The sequence below is a fragment of the Heteronotia binoei genome, chromosome 4, assembly GCF_032191835.1.
Source record: "Heteronotia binoei isolate CCM8104 ecotype False Entrance Well chromosome 4, APGP_CSIRO_Hbin_v1, whole genome shotgun sequence".
NCBI classification, from domain to species: Eukaryota; Metazoa; Chordata; class Lepidosauria; order Squamata; family Gekkonidae; genus Heteronotia; species Heteronotia binoei.
Genome location: NC_083226.1, coordinates 64689572 through 64706020, shown reverse-complemented (window position 1 = coordinate 64706020; position 16449 = coordinate 64689572). Strand labels below are relative to the sequence as shown.

The 16449-nt window shown below is 42.1% G+C and overlaps 1 protein-coding gene across 10 annotated transcripts in view; it reads left to right on the top strand.

Annotated features, from left to right (window-relative positions):
* TRPM3 (transient receptor potential cation channel subfamily M member 3) overlaps window positions 1-16449 on the top strand; it is a 608524-nt gene that overhangs the window by 134713 nt on the left and 457362 nt on the right. For 2 of the 10 annotated variants that reach the window (XM_060237458.1, XM_060237454.1), the window contains exon 1: window positions 7066-7351. The exons of 6 other annotated variants lie outside the window; for them this stretch is intronic. In XM_060237458.1, the coding sequence (XP_060093441.1) occupies window positions 7262-7351 (90 nt within the window). In that variant the 5' untranslated portion in view covers window positions 7066-7261. Of the gene's footprint in view, window positions 1-7064; window positions 7352-16449 lie in introns of those variants that run through there. 2 more of the 10 variants (XM_060237457.1, XM_060237456.1) reach the window with 2 other exon arrangements.

The window sequence follows — 16449 nt, the reverse complement described above, 5'->3', positions numbered from 1 at the left end:
CAGTGTACTGTAAATCAATGCTATCTAGTGTGTATTTTAAAATTATAAAAATAGTTTTAAATATGAAAAATAATTAACTTTGTTGGAAGACTACTTAATCTTGTATTCTTTTAAAGTTTTTTTATGTAAGCAGTATAGAAACAACTATCTGGAACTCTAAAAAAATAAATCTATATTGTCATGAATACAAACAGGAGGAGGCTTAGTTTATAAATTAATTATGAGTCTGACAATTTATTTATAGTAGTTGTTTAAAAAGATAGCAAAATTTGTTTCAATTCTGGTAGTTTCATTAAATTTCTGTTTTTAAAACTATCATCCCATTCACAATCTAAAACTTTAAAGCCCTTCAACATCCATGCCAAAATGGTTGATTAGGTAAATAAAATGGTTGATTAGGGTTGTGATTAATGGACTTCCTGAGCTGGTTTCCACCCTTCAATTGTTGTTTAAATATTGTGCTTCACCAATTGTTACTTTTGCTAGCACTCCAGCAAGAAAATATACTTTTGGATTTTAAAATTGATCTTGCGATTAAAATGATCATCATAGACTTCAAAATACTATAGGAAGTAAGGCTGGAACCGCGTTTTTTCTAGTCTGTGGTTTGGATTAGGCAGAAGGAATTACTGCATCAGATCCCTCACAATCCTGAATAGGTCTTCTAACTTTTCAAAGCACTTTTCAGAAGACACAATTGGATACAGAAGAAAGGATCCATGCCTTTTTGCATGGATGGAACTTTGCTCATATATATCTGAGTTCATAACTCCTGCCATGTTTCTGTGTGTGTGTGTGTGTGTAAGGATAGCTTCTAGTCTTACCATCACCCAGTGGATATATCTATATAACCCCTTCCTTGGGCCCCCGAGCTGCCAAATAAGCAGCCAAAGCCGAAACTGAGCACAGCTCAAGCTTGGAGCAGATGCCAAGCTCAAGCACGGTACCTCTTTGACACTGGTCCGTCTTAGAGCTACGGACAGTAATGACCGCTTTGCCGACGGATAACCTCAGGTCCCGTAGCAACGAAGCATTACCAGAAACATCGTTTCTGGACTGTGCCACTAGCTCACTGACTCTAAGAGCCCCGAAAAAAGCTTCCAGGGACGCAACATGAAACAAAGAGGCCTCAAAATATGAATCACACACCATGCCCCAAACCTCCTTCAGACCCCTAAGGATCAGAGGGGAAATAGATTTCCATGTGTCCAGCCTAAGTCCAGCCTCTCTGGCCCACCCCTCCAGCATTTTTCAGAGATGAAAATCAGCTGTTTCTTCCTTATAACCCAGCGCCTTACTGGCAAAAGCTAATGCAAACAGGCGCCCCCTAATGGATCACATGGCCAGTCCCTTACCTCGTAGGGAAACAACTGTTCCACCGGGAGGGGCCAACAATGCGATACCTTACCTAAGCCCTAAAGTCCTCAAACTGCCTCACAGCACGTTTGTAAGACTTCCTGGTGCTAGGCCCAATGGCTAGGTCTATCGCTCTGCAGGCCTTGGCTCTCCAATCAGCCACAGCTCCTGGGGCATGGGTGCCGCCTCTCGATCGGCATCTGCGGCCAGCTGACGAAACCTATACTAGAGAGAGCATCAGCCACCCCATTATTTACCCCAGGAACATGCTTGGCTGAAACAATACGTTAAGCCACAGGCAACGCAGAGTGAAGGCCCTCACCAACCTCATAACCCGCTGGGATTTGGATGAAAGGAAATTAATGACATAGAGTACCGCCATATTATTGCACCAAAAATGAACTGTGTGATTGGCCATATCCAGCCCCCACAGCCAAACTGCAACCAGAATGGGAAAGAACTTGAGAAACATAAGATCTCGGTTCACTCCTACCTGCATCCAGGAGTCTGGCCAACTGTCAGCGCACCAATATCCATGGAAATAGACTCCAAAACCCAAAGATCCAGCAGCATCAGACATGACCTGGAGCTCAGCTTCAAGCCTCATGTCATCTCTCCAAAAAGAGATCCCATTAAAGGACTCCAAAAATTCTTGCCATACCCCCAAATCTTCCCTCATGCTGCTAATAACCCGTGTTCTGTGCTGAGGCAAGCGTAGGCCTGCCATAGCATCACAAAGCCTACGGAGAAAGGCTCACCCCAGGGCAATCACTTTGCAAGCAAAGTTAAGATGCCCAACCAGCTGCTGCAACTCAATCAAGGAGACCTTCCGTTTAAGAAGAAAGGAATGAATCCTGTTCCTTAAATCTATTAGTTTTTGGAAAGGAATCCTGAACAGCTACCCAAGAGTATCCAGCTCAATCCCCAAAAAGATCAGTTTTGGTGCCGGACCCTCCATCTTTTCTTGAGCCAAAGGAACCCCAAGTTCTGCGGCCAGCTCCATAAAGCCAGACAGCAGCTGTGCACAATGCCCAGTCCCCACAGGACCCACAAAAAGGTAGCCATCCAAATAATGAATGACATCCTGCAAACCCACTTTTTCGTGAACAGCCCATTCCAGGAATGTGCTGAAACACTCAAAAGCTGAACACAATACAGAGCAGCCCATTGGCAATGCTCTGTCCATGTAAAATTGACCCTCAAAAGAAAATCCCAAGAGCTCAAAATCAGCAGGATGAACAGGTAAAAGGCTAAATGCAGATTTAATATCACATTTTGCCAACTCTGCACACACCCCACAGTGTCGCACCACGGCTATGACCTGATCGAAGCTGGTGTACCTAACAGAGCATAAATGCTCAGGAATCCCATCATTAATGGACTTCTCTTTGGGGAAGGAAAGATGGTGAATCAAGCGAAATTCCCCAGGCGCCTTTTTAGGCACCATGCCCAAGGGTTATGCACAGGGGGATGAGGAAATGGGCCCAAAACCCTGCCCTCAGCCAACTCCTTGGCAATCTTATGTTTAACCACCTGCTCTAAACCCTTAACAGAACTAAGATTCCCAGACATAAATGGAACCCGGGGCCCCTGAAAAGTGATCCTAAAACCAAACTTAAACCTTTTAGCAGGTAAACGCTGTCAGCCCTCCGTGGGTACCTGGACAGCCAGTGTTCAAGAGGACCCAGCTTTATCAGACTGGACTCATTTTCCAGCCTGATAACTTCCTCCCCCTCCTCCTGGCTTTTTTTGATTCTTACGTACCCGAGCTTTCAGGCAGTTATTGAAGGAGTGAGACCCGCCACACATGGAGCATTCGTGTTTGGGCTGACAAGCCTTTCTGCTACATACTCCCTGAGAACTGAACTCCCAACAAAGCAGGCGGGGTTGAACCACCTGCCCCGCAGAACTGTGGGAAGAGGCTGCCGAAGCTGAGGAGGTTGCAGCTGACCTGGCCACCAAATGACCGCTGTCAGAGCGGTCACCTAAATTTGGTCATGCAGGAGACATAACCTGCAGACACAGCTGCTGGTGAATGCAGTCCCACTGAAGGAAAGAGTACAATGCAGCCCTCATCCTGAATTCCTCATCATATTGAATCCAGGCAGGTCCACTGAACATAGTGTATACATGATATCCATGTATTGAATGAGTGCAGCCACCCTCCAAGGCTGGGCATGTGCAATCACTCCTGCATAGATAAAAAACCCTGGCAGCCAATTGGCCCTAGTCCAGTCCACCTGCACTTCTTCAATTTTTCTTTGTCCTTGTCATCCAGGTCTTCCTTATCCTTCGTCTCCAACTCCTGGAACAGGATGGAGAAGATATCAACATACTCCCCCATTAGGGACTTATCTTTTGTTGCAGGCAACAAATGATCCCCTAAAGGCAGAGCTACTTCCCCAAAAGGTAAGGCGGTAAAAGGGACCGCCCTGTAAGGAGAAGGGTAGCCCCAACCCCCCATAAAAGAGCCTGCAAGACCCTGCTGCCCCACACCCAGCCAAACTCCACAAGAGCTACTCTGTCCAGTTGGTCAAGAGCAATTTGACTGTGAGCCCATACCTGTGGGGGGAGAAAACACAGCACTCCCAGCAGGAATGCCTTGCCCTGCAGGCGTGGCAAGACCCCAAGGCCAAGCTAGCCCAGCATATGCCTGTGGAATGTCCCCAGCCTTACCAACAGATCCAACGGGCACCAACATTGACCCAGGTCCAGCAGCTCCTGACAATGACACCGATCCCCCATCTGGACCACCGAGACCCATGGCACTGCCAGTGATGAATGCACCAGACCTGCCCTCGAGAATAGACAACCTGGTTAACATATTCACCTGGAGCACCCTTTTAGAAGCCTTTTCCACACCTACTCTCTCTGAAGGAGGAATACCAGATGCCTCCTCCAGCGCCAACAGCCTTTGCATTATGCTGGCATTAACACCCTCCTTGCCTTCATCATCGGAAGAAGATAAAGGTGGTGGTGGCCTTTTGGGCAGAGCCTTAGGGGCCTTTGGTGCGGGCTGCTTGTCCTTGGATTTACCAGACCCCTTTCTTCCTGACATCTTAGCAATGCCCGGGCCAATAGCACCTGCAGCAGACACCCAAGTGTTCCCGTACGAAGGCGACCCCAAAGCCGCCTCCACTACTAAATGGCCCTAAAAGCTGCAAAAATGTCTGCCGATGCAAAGCTGTCACGAGCTAGGGCAGCCCCACAAAATGGCCTCCTCTCAAAAGCCACCTAAACTGGCCGCCTTCCTTCAGAGAAGATAGGGGAATCAAATATGGCCACCACCTCATACAACAAGAAGGGGAAGAAAATATGGCTGGCTCAGTTAAAATAACACCCCCCCCCAACCCCACCAGAGGATCCAACGACCACAAAACAAGCCCTTTTTCCCTGCAAAGAAAGGGAATGGCACAGGAACTCCCTTGCCACCCAATTATGATGAAAAAACAAAAAAGGGAGGGCAATAATAAGAACAATATGCTGGCCATCAACGAAGCTCCCTGTCCTTCCAGCGAAGCCCCAAAGCCCCAGCAGACAGCCGCAGCCCGCTTCACAATCCCGACGCTCCTTTCCTGCTTATCAGCGACACAATCGCTGATAAGCAACACGATGAAACGCAACTCGATGGCCGACAGGAGGGAAACAGACAGGAGGGAAACAGACAGGAGGGAAACAGACAGGAGGGAGGGAGTGGGGGGGCCCTCAAAAGCAGTCAAGGCACCCCCAAGCCGACCCGGAGCGCTAGCAAATGCTCCTGCTCAAACCGATCGTCATCTGGGCACTGAATCAAGGAGCAGAGGTCTGGCCGATAATGGCCAAGCCGCGCCCCCTCAATCGCACGCCCAAACGGGCTGCAGATCCTTCCTTCCCTACCAGGGAGGCAAAGCTTGCCCCAGCAAGTAATTGTTTTTGTTTTTTGTCACCTAAATTTCTTCATTGCTTCCCCTGAAGATAACTACGCTTGTAATTTCAAATATCAATATCCTGTTGCTAGCAAGCATCAGGTAATTTATGAGCAATATACAATATACCTTAGTGCTATTCCCACATAGTCACCGGAGGAATAATTGTACTTCTAACTGAAAATACAGTTGTTTAACAATTTCTGGGATTATAAATAGAAAGAAAAAAGGAATTGTTGCTTTTATTCCAAAGTGCAATGTCAGGGATGATCCTTATGCGCTTTGCAATTCAGGCAGTGGTTTTGATTTGGATAACAGTATCCATGAGAGGAAAATTTTCTCACACTTCTAACCTGGCTCAAGAAAGTCTACTTGGGGAGTGGTACTGCCATGGCTAAAGGAACTGTGTGATGAACCTGCATATTGCTTACAACCTCCTTCTCTAAAGGTTTTGGGACATACATTCTTTCAAGTGCCTTAACTCCATTTACCACCTCTTGCTTTCTCCACCATCCCTGACATGAGAAGGAATTTGCTGGTGGCCTCTCCCCCCCACTACACATAGTGCAACAGAAACATTATTGTAGGCTCTTGAACATCTCTATTTATCAAGCCAATCAGTACCCTTAGAATCATTGGCCAGTTATTTGTTTTTCCACACTGAAAATGTCCACCTTGTAGGATGGTAGGTGCTATTTTCAGTAGATAGTACACTGTGCTTGCCTGATTGTAAACATTAGTGACATGCAACCCGCTTTCTCACTGACAAAACGTTGAAAAGTTTAATATATAAATTTAAAAATCAGTGGTCCCCTTCTGTACCACTTTTTCAGCAGTGCTCCCATAGCCCATTTAAAAGTGGTAAACCTGAACAAAGGTTTGTTTACAGCGGTGCTGCAGTGTTTTGTTATTTCTTTGTCTTTTCTTATTTTTTTGTAATAAGTTTCTCTCTTTTTCACTGAAGTAAACATCACTGTGTTTCATTCCTAAAGCCCAGAACACACACACACACACAGAGCATGCAAGGGGAACATCTGTTATTCCTCTGCAGCAGGGCTACCCCAAATTAATTGTGTGGGCTTAACTCCGCTGGTGCAGGAGTGGAGTTAGCACAACCCACAATTGGGGTGCTTAAGCTAAAATCTAGAGGGTTTTTTTAACAACAACAAAAGCTGGTCTAGAGATGCCCTTTAAAGTATAGCATTGCCTACCTTAAACAACCCATGGCTGTGTAAGGCTTCACATAGTTTCCTTAGAAAATTTACATCTAAATGCATCTTCAGTTTTATTTTTTCATAAAAAATGGTATTGTGGTAGAAGACAGCCCTACTAATTTTCTGATAATAAAATAACCACAGTATTGTAGAGTATTAAATCAGTTATATTTTAATATCTTCAGACGGAATAAGTCAAAGGGTGAGCAGGTGATATTTTTAATGTTTCAGAACCGTCTCTCTCACTGAGAATGTTAGCCCCTCCTCCCTCTTTGAAAGCTTTATCTCTTTTCTTGCAGAGCTCTGCAAGAGGGATTGGGGACTACCCTTTTCCTTTGCTTGATTTATACATTCTGTTGTCCTCTCTGTGTGACAAAAAAGAGCAAAACAAATGACTTGTACTCTGAAGGAAGAGAGGGAATGAGAATGAGCACACAGCTCTTACTGCAGGCTTTATAAAAAAAATATACAGGCTGTCCCTTTGCTTGTAACATGGTGCAGCCCTCCCCTGAGCAGAAGCAAGCAGTTTGATTGCTCCCGTTCAACCACATTTGGTATGCATGAGCACTACTGCTCCAAGCTGGGAGGGTGTTTTCTTAAGGAGGATCAGTAGCAAAAGCAAATTCACTTTGCCAGCTTTTCAGCCAAGTTATAGGAGGCATCACTCCACGGAATTACAGGTGGAGACACCTAATGGATATGGGATGTCAACAATGTGGAAGAGTGCTTGTTTTGTAGGCATTTGTCCAGTCTTCATTTCATTATTACACTGGAATTTTTGAGGTCATGAGTCAAAGTGATGCTCCCCGGCCACTAAATTGGACTATTCGGAAGCTTTGCCATGCTGCCTTTCTCCCATCTGTCAGACTTCTTAAGGTACCGTGAAAACATTGCCTTTGACTTTTGTGTATGTGTGTTCCTCCATTTCTCATGTTGAAGTACATATCATCAATGACTTTTGGTACCAGTTTAATATATGCATCTTTTCCCCATAATTCTAGGTAGTATATTATCCACATGCAAGTAGCAAAAGTGTGTGTGTGTTTTAAAGCAATGAACAGTATACTCAGCACTTACTGTGGTCTGAGATGCATTTAATGCTAGAGTGGAGTAAGCAATGTTTGATTCAGCCTTTGCTCTGCAAGCAAGAAAAACTGGTTCTAGGCTGTGTGGTTGAATGGTGAAAAGTCTCAGCAGCTGTCTCTTTCTGTTACTTATTAAGTCTCCATAGCCACCTATGGGCACTGTACAGTACAATGTTCACCTCTGGCAGTTACTGCTAATTTCTTAAGGCAGTTTATATAAATGGCTGGTTTAAATCTGTGCATGGTTATTTGAGGTCAGCCACAGAATAGAGAGGGGACACTATGGAGAAACTTTCTGATTATTCCTTCCTTCCCTGAAGAAACAAATATGCTTTGGTTTTGAGAAACATTCTCAAAATCAGACACTTTCTATTGCCATAAGTCCCATTATTTTCAGTGGGTCTTCTTCCGGGAGAATATGATGAATGCTGGATCTCTGTTTTGTTCTAAGGAAACCAAGTGTGCAAGGTGTGGGTAATAAAAATGTACTCCAGTTCATTTCTAAGAATAATACTTTAATTGGCAGCCCTTTTAAATTCTATTCATCCTCTAAAGTTTGTTTAATTAGACTTACAAACCAATCAGAAGAAAGTCCAGCTGGTCTCCCCTCTTCTGGGCACTGGCACAGCAATTCTTTTTCTTGTCTTTTTAAAGAACAGCAGCCTGGATGGCTGCATTTGAAAGCAAGAGCAGATTTCTGTCTCCTCAGTCTTCACTGACTGCTTCCCCACCAATAAGTGAATGGCAGGAAATGTTAAGGTAAAGCAGATTCCCCCAGCCCATATCCTGTGCTCTTTCTGTTCTCAGTTTCAACTTGTAAGACTGCTTTTCAGGTTTTTTTTAAAAAAAATGTGAATGGAAACAGCGGTAACTACATATTATGTATAGTTAGTGGTGTTATAAACACCATAAATAGGGTTATTCCTCTTATTACTTACTGAGAATTATACTATATATGAATGCACATTATTTGTTGTGGCTACAAACATACATTTTCTGAACATGTTCTGGAAACCCCACAGCCCATGGTGGCTCTTTGCCACATGCACGCATGGTCAAAATGATATATGTAGCCAGCCATTTCAGACTTCACTTTTTAGCCCATGTGCACATATTTTACATTCTTCATCCACAGTGTGATATTTATATCCATAAAGCTGTTATGTTTGATGACAGCTTTAATATTTTTATTGGATGGAACATATAATGAATATATGTGTTACCCATATTTAAATGTAAAGCTTGCTGTAACCACTTTGGATAAAATATGAAAAAAATGTAGAGTAGAACATGCAAAAATATGTAAAACTGAGTTAATTCATTTTTTAGCTTCCTACCCTAACTGGCTGCTTTAGTAAATTATTTGAGTACACTACTGCAGCTATGCCATAGCAGATTTTAACTGAACACAAGAAACTGATTTTAGTAAAAACAATTCTGCAACAAATGTATATATGTGTTATGTAAGCAATATAAGATAATTAACTCAAAATATGTACATGAAAATGATGATGCAAAAGATAAGGAAAAAAAATACAACTGATGAAGAATTCATGTGTAATTTAAAACATTAAAGCTTTTGCAGTACCTAACATATTATAGAAAAAGTCCACTACTTAGGCTTTTAAATATTCCAGCTGGGAGCCAAACACAGCATATGCAGTTTACAAGTCCAATTTCTTTTAATTTTGCACAAACATTGCAGCTCATTTTTAATTAATAACAGAAAAATAACGGAAAAATGTTAAACAGCTTGCTTGCAACTTTTTGTAATACAGAAATAATAATTTAAGTTAGACTTTCAACAGATGCAAGGAGAGGGTGTTCATGAATAAATGGGATGCTAGCAAAAAGTCTGATTCAGGTTATGCAAGGTTTCTTCATTTCTCTGCATAGCTGAGAGCACACACCATCCCACAGAGAACAGAAAGGAGGTGGAGGTTTAGGCTTATCCAGTAAGGCAGTCAAGCAGGAAAATGCATATAGAATACTTTTTAAAAAGGATTCTGTAAAAATATGTTAACATTTAGTTTTAGCAATTAGATTCGATTGTTATATTCCTTGGCATATAATTCATTGCCTTCTGTATATTCTCACAGTAATCAGAGAATTGGCAATTTTTAAAGGATTACGTCTGTTCATGCTCTTTCTCATGCTCTTTCTGGAGCTCATACTACAAGCCCAACAACTGTTTTATTGTGGCAAAGCTGCCTGGGGAGTGAAATAGGAGTTCAGTTTCTGTTTCCCCTGCCATAGTGTATTGCTCAGATTTTGGACCTAGGTATTGCTGTGTTGCAGTAGCTACAAACTGGCTCTGCACATTCAGTGCAGTACATGACAAGGACTTTTCTGGGATACAAATGGGACAGTGTACTGCTGTTTTATCCCATCTAGTAAAGCAGGCCCTTGAATCCTAACAATAGCAACATTTGTGCCAGCAAACAATGAAAGAAGAAGATTTCCTCATTTTTAAAAAGATGAGAAGTATGGAGCTGTCCAGCTCTACCTCACTTGCCTCATACAGGGTGCCACAGCAGCCAATGTGGAGCAAGTTTCTGCTTTCATGGTAGATGTTTACATAACGGACATACCCTTTATGTCAGGACTGCCGTGGAATTATCTTTGAGAGTGTAATACTGTTTTAGTACATTGGAAGTAAACATTAAGAAATATAATAAACTGAAATAGGCAAGTGCTGTAATGTAGAGAACTCTGTGGCCACTTCTGTATGCTCAGCTGTGCTTTTTAAATTGGTTTTCTGTCAACAGCAATCAGCCACATTTCTTGGTAAAGAAATTTTGAAACTTAGTGGAATTTTGCTAGATCTTTGTAACTTGGTATTGGAGAAAGGGCATTCATTCAAAGGGGAAGGGATGTTAAAACTCTTTTTCCTAAAGGAGTTTTCTTCTGACTGATAGCACAATTCTAAATCCTTGTGTTGGATGATTAAATTGGGTAATACCAGTGTGGTTCCTAATGTACTTTAGTTTTGTTCTGTTATTATGTTTTATGGTCCAAATTGTAATGTTAATTATTCTAAAATTCAGTACTCTTTTTTCAAATTTGAATTATTTCTAATGGTGCTGTACTGACAGACACTAATGTTCACCCTCACTATCAGACTTGGCTGCTTGTATATGTTTTGCTTATTAAACTAATGACCATAAGATACATGTGAAATAGCATCTTTTACTTTATGTTTTTAGAATGATCTTATTTTCTTTTTCAGTGAACAGCTATTGCATTTATCAGTTATGGCATTAGTTCTAAAGTGGTAAACTTTGTTAAACCCTGAGGGTACTGAGCAGATAATTTCTAGGCTAATTACAATGGAACAGATCCATTAGATTAGAAAGGTGTAACTGTTTAGGATTGCATTGTTTATTCTCATATAGTGTTAAACTGCTTTCTTTGTATGAACTGACAGATAACATACGGGACACAGTGGCCTGATTTTTATTTAGCTAAGCAAGGATCATTCACAGCTGCTGACAAGTTGGACATTCTCCAACTCTGTTTCATGTGGTTTCATTCCAGGCAAATTTATCTGTTCTAACCTAATTCATTAATACCCTAAGTGTTTAGAAATGGTTGTATAATCATGTTTCTTCTAACTTTTTATTAACAGGCAAAATATTAAGTATAAGCACAGGACACCATATAAGCACAAGGCGCCATTTTTGATAGACTAATTATCTGTCATTTAGAAGTATGTGAAAATGTGAACGTTGTGAATCATGCTACAATAACCATTACAGAAGAATTCCTGTGCCATTCTCTTTTTCTCTAATGTAATAGACTTCACAGGCTACTTATTTTTTTGTCTTCCTTGAAGTTGATATGGATTGAAACTTTAACTACAAAAGGAAGTATTTCTGCACCCAATGCATAGTTAAATTGTGAAATTTGCTGCTGCAGGATGTAGTTATAGCCACCAGTCTGGAGGAGTGGACAAATTCATGGAAGACGGGGCCATCAGTGGCTACTAGTCATGAGGGATATCTACACCCTCCAGTACCAGAGGTAGTATGCCTCTTTAAATCAGTTGCTGGGGAACACAGGCAGGATATTTCTGTTGCCATCTTATTGTTTGTGGGCTTCCTAGAGGCAGCTTATTGGCCTCTTTGTGAACACAATGATGGACTAGATGAGACTGATCTGACGTTGCATGGCTCTTTTTATGTTCATATGTACCTATAAATTAAATAACTATATGTAGTCCTTTCTTGCTAACTCAGAACTGGAGGGTGTCAGGGAGGCTTGACCTAGCAGCCTCATAGTCTGAGGTGAGCATCTAGTTTAGTGAGTTAGTGGACATGCCTCAAGGTTATTTTCAAGTACAAAGGGAAGATGAGGCCATTTGACTGGCAAGCTGTATGTAGCTTCTGGATTGTCCAAAGCCCTGGAAGTTTGAACTTCTGTACTTGTCTAGTCCGCATAGCAATATCTTCTGCAGCTGCTCTTTCAGTTCCAGAAATTAATCTTAAAGATCTTGAAGTAGAAACACAGACTCCAGGGCAAACCTCAGGTGCAGTTGCATTACATGTGCATCAAATTTTAGCTAAGACCACCTCAGTTTTAATACTCCATAAGACAGGGCCAGGCCCACATGCAACATACCCTGATTACTAGTAAGTATGAGTATAAATGGGCAGTCTTCGCAGTGGAGGACGGTAAGCAGTGGGATGCCGCAGGGCTCGGTATTGGGTCCCATGCTCTTTAACTTGTTCATAAATGATTTAGAGTTGGGAGTGAGCAGTGAAGTGGCCAAGTTTGCGGATGACACTAAATTGTTCAGGGTGGTGAGAACCAGAGAGGATTGTGAGGAACTCCAAAGGGATCTGTTGAGGCTGGGTGAGTGGGCGTCAAAGTGGCAGATGCGGTTCAATGTGGCCAAGTGCAAAGTAATGCACATTGGGGCCAAGAATCCCAGCTACAAATACAAGTTGATGGGGTGTGAACTGGCAGAGACTGACCAAGAGAGAGATCTTGGGGTCATGGTAGATAACTCACTGAAAATGTCAAGACGGTGTGCGTTTGCAATAAAAAAGGCCAATGCCATGCTGGGAATTATTAGGAAGGGAATTGAAAACAAATCAGCCAGTATCATAATGCCCCTGTATAAATCGATGGTGCGGTCTCATTTAGAGTACTGTGTGCAGTTCTGGTCGCCGCACCTCAAAAAGGATATTATAGCATTGGAGAAAGTCCAGAGAAGGGCAACTAGAATGATTAAAGGGCTGGAGCACTTTCCCTATGAAGAAAGGCTGGAGCACTTTCCCTATGAAGAAAGGCTGAAATGCTTGGGACTCTTTAGCTTGGAGAAACGTCGACTGCGGGGTGACATGATAGAGGTTTACAAGATAATGCATGGGATGGAGAAAGTAGAGAAAGAAGTACTTTTCTCCCTTTCTCACAATACAAGAACTCGTGGGCATTAAATGAAATTGCTGAGCAGACAGGTTAAAATGAATAAAAGGAAGTACTTCTTCACCCAAAGGGTGATTAACATGTGGAATTCACTGCCACAGGAGGTGGTGGCAGCCACAAGTATAGCCACCTTCAAGAGGGGTTTAGATAAAAATATGGAGCACAGGTCCATCAGTGGCTATTAGCCACAGTGTGTGTGTATATATAAAAAAATTTTGCCACTGTATGACACAGAGTGTTGGACTGGATGGGCCGTTGGCCTGATCCAACATGGCTTCTCTTATGTTCGTATGTTCTTATGACCATGGGCCTTCTCTACCACTCTTCAGCCATCATTACTCCAGCCCTGAGTTCACAGAGAGCATGGAATTTTATTCTCAGAGTTCCAAGTCATCCTGAGAGGGGTAGGTGGGATACATGCTGCTCTGGTAGCCAGGAATGTCAATGTGAAAATATGGCAAGAGTGGGAAAGGGGTAGGTGGGATACATGCTGCTCTGGTAGCCAGGAATGTAAATGTGAAAATATGGCAAGCTGCATGTGCGGAAAACTTCTTCCTTTCATTTGCTTTTAATTGGTTGTATTTCCTGCAGCAGCCAGTGTTGTAAGCTGCCTCATTATAAGCATTTCCAACTCCAGTAGTTATTTTATTTAACAGATTTAAATTATGAAATAAAGGAAGCCTCTAGCCTTTGCTAAGTATTCTAAGCAATTCATAATCTATTTGATTATCTTGTTATCCTGAAAAAAGAGAATGTACCATCACAAATGGGAGCATTATTTGTTCAACATCTGTACATGTCAAATTCTTTACTACTATTGTTTCTCCTGCTACTTGTTTCCCCATATTTGTGCTCAATTTCATATAGTCACAAAGCTCTTATTCTCCTTAACCTATTTTCAGCTTTCCTTCTCTTTATCCTCCCCCCCACACACCATACTTTTAGCAGTTGTTTACAATCCACTGCACACGGTTTCTTCTTTCTGCCCTATATACAAGATAAATTTTAGAAACTAAAAAACTAAGACGTATGCTCTAAGGTGAAACTGTTATGTTCAGCATAACAGACTAAAATGCTGCTGAATAATGGAGGAAATTGGACTTTATAAATGAAAACATCTGAAGATATGAAGACAGGGACCCTATAACAATGTAAGGACAATAACCCTGGGGAAATGGCTTATTAATTTAGTTTTAAAGAGATTGACATCCTGAACCATTTGCTATTGAGATCATCATCTCCGGCCATGCTAAGATGTTAAGGAGAAAAAGTTCAGATGTTATGTAACTGAATCTGTTTATCAGGAGAAAGTTCTGCTTTTAACCTTGTAAAATAGACTTGTTTCTTCAACCATATGTTGCTGATGTATTGCTCAGGAACAGTGTTTCAACGATACTGTGGTAAAATCAGTATTATTGTATATTACAAATGATTGAGGAGTTATTTCAGTGGCTGATCTATTTACTTCTAGCAGTTACTCAGTACTATACAGGAAAGGTGTCTAGGGAGACCCAGGTTTAAATCCCCACTAACTGCCATAAAAATCACTGGGTAACAGTCATCCTTTTTATCAGCCAAATCTGCTTCAAAGGGTTGTTGTGAGAACCAGCCCTGAATGATGGGGACAGGGGCGGGGGAGAGGGCAAGTTAAAGATATTCAACAGAATCCAGAGGAGTAGTTACATTGGTCTGTTGCAAGCAAAATAACACAGTTTTGTTGCATCTTAAATACTAAAAAATGTATTAAGGCATACATTTTTGTGAACTGTGCATGAAAGTGTTGTCCTTAGTTGGGAGTTATGCAAGTGTGTGTGTGTGTATACAAAATAACTGTGGTATTGAAATTACAAAGTAAGGCTAGAAAGCAAGCAAATCAATACATCAGCAGAAATCAAGACAGCAGCATCTTTCATTACTTTCTAGAGCATATTTCAAAACAAGATGCCAGTGAACCTGACAGAAGTTGTACAGATAATAATGTAGCTGAAAAAATAAAGATATAATGGCATTTCCCATTGGACACACACTTTTTGTAGAGAAAGCCCAGCAGGAACTCATTTGCATATCAGGCCACACCCCTGACACCAAGCCAGCCGGAACTACATTCCTGCTCAAAAAAAGCCCTGCCTGTACAGGAAAGGGGCCTGCATAAGGGTTCTCGTTAGTATGCGGGAAGTCTACTAACTCTGCCTCCTCTTCAAAGTATGATATCACTTTTTCTACATTTTTTTAAAAAAAGCAATTTGTTTACACTTAAATTCAACAGAAATGCTCCCTAATCCTGGGAAGAGTTTTTGTAATTTCAAGTATTCAGCACTTCTAACAGTACTGCACAACATCCCTTCTTGTTTTAAACTTCTCTGGCAACAACTAGATGTCTCTTCTCTGCCTTAGTGAATACATCATTTATGTGTCCAAACAGATGAATAACACATGAATCCTTCATATAGTCCAAACTCTCACAATAAGATAAAAAAATGAAAGTAAATAAATAAAAATATTCTAGAGTTTTATTTTACCTCTATGGGCAGAAAGCTAGTTAAAAATGCATCTACATTGTAATGGTTTAACCCTTGCTATATGTGTGGTAAATCTCTGCAAGGATGGGGGGTTGCTTTTCTCACTGTAAACTTTCTTTCATGGTGGAAATTATGTCTGTAATTTACAATGATCAAGAGTCCTTTTATGTAGGTGCATTAGTTTTTTGCCCCCACAGAGATGGAAGAAAGAGACAGACACAAGGGTTTGCGTAACTAAGGGGCCACTTTCTTTCTTTATTAATATAACAGCAAGGGCTATAAACATAACAGGCAGCATGGCAGGCCAGGGGACAAAACACCCCTCCCCTGCCGCATGCCTCATGAGGAGGCAAAACAGCCCCTGTCAGCATGGCTGTTCAGCCTGCCTCTGGTGGGAGCCACATTCTCTGCAGCACTGAAGTTTTCAGTAAAATAAGACATTGACTGCCCCTAGGTATAGCCAAATGAATGACTCATACCCAGCCAACATAGCAAAGGTCATGCCTCGGAGTTCCAACCCCAGCCGCACGACTGGAGGGCGGATCAATCCAGGGAAACCCAAGGCCGTCCACTTCATCACTCAACTAGTCCGCACAGCCCAGGAATGATTTAGCTGGACCTCATGCCCCAAAACTGGGGTGCTAATGGTACTCACTGAGCTGCATAACGGAAGTTAGGCAAAAACCCAGCCAAACTGAAAGTGACCAACCTATTTAACCAGCCACACCCCAGCCAGTTCCACAATCCCTTCTGTCAGCAGTGTGAGGTACGTGAAAAACACATCTTCCACAGCCAAACAGGAAGATGTGAAAAAATTTCTACCTGGTCCCACATAATAAGAGCAACCAGCTGTCGCCCACACTGCACTAAGGATGGGAGGGTGGGCTGAGCACGAGGCGAAGACTGAAGGAGCGGGAGCAAAGCTAGCTGTTAGGGCGTG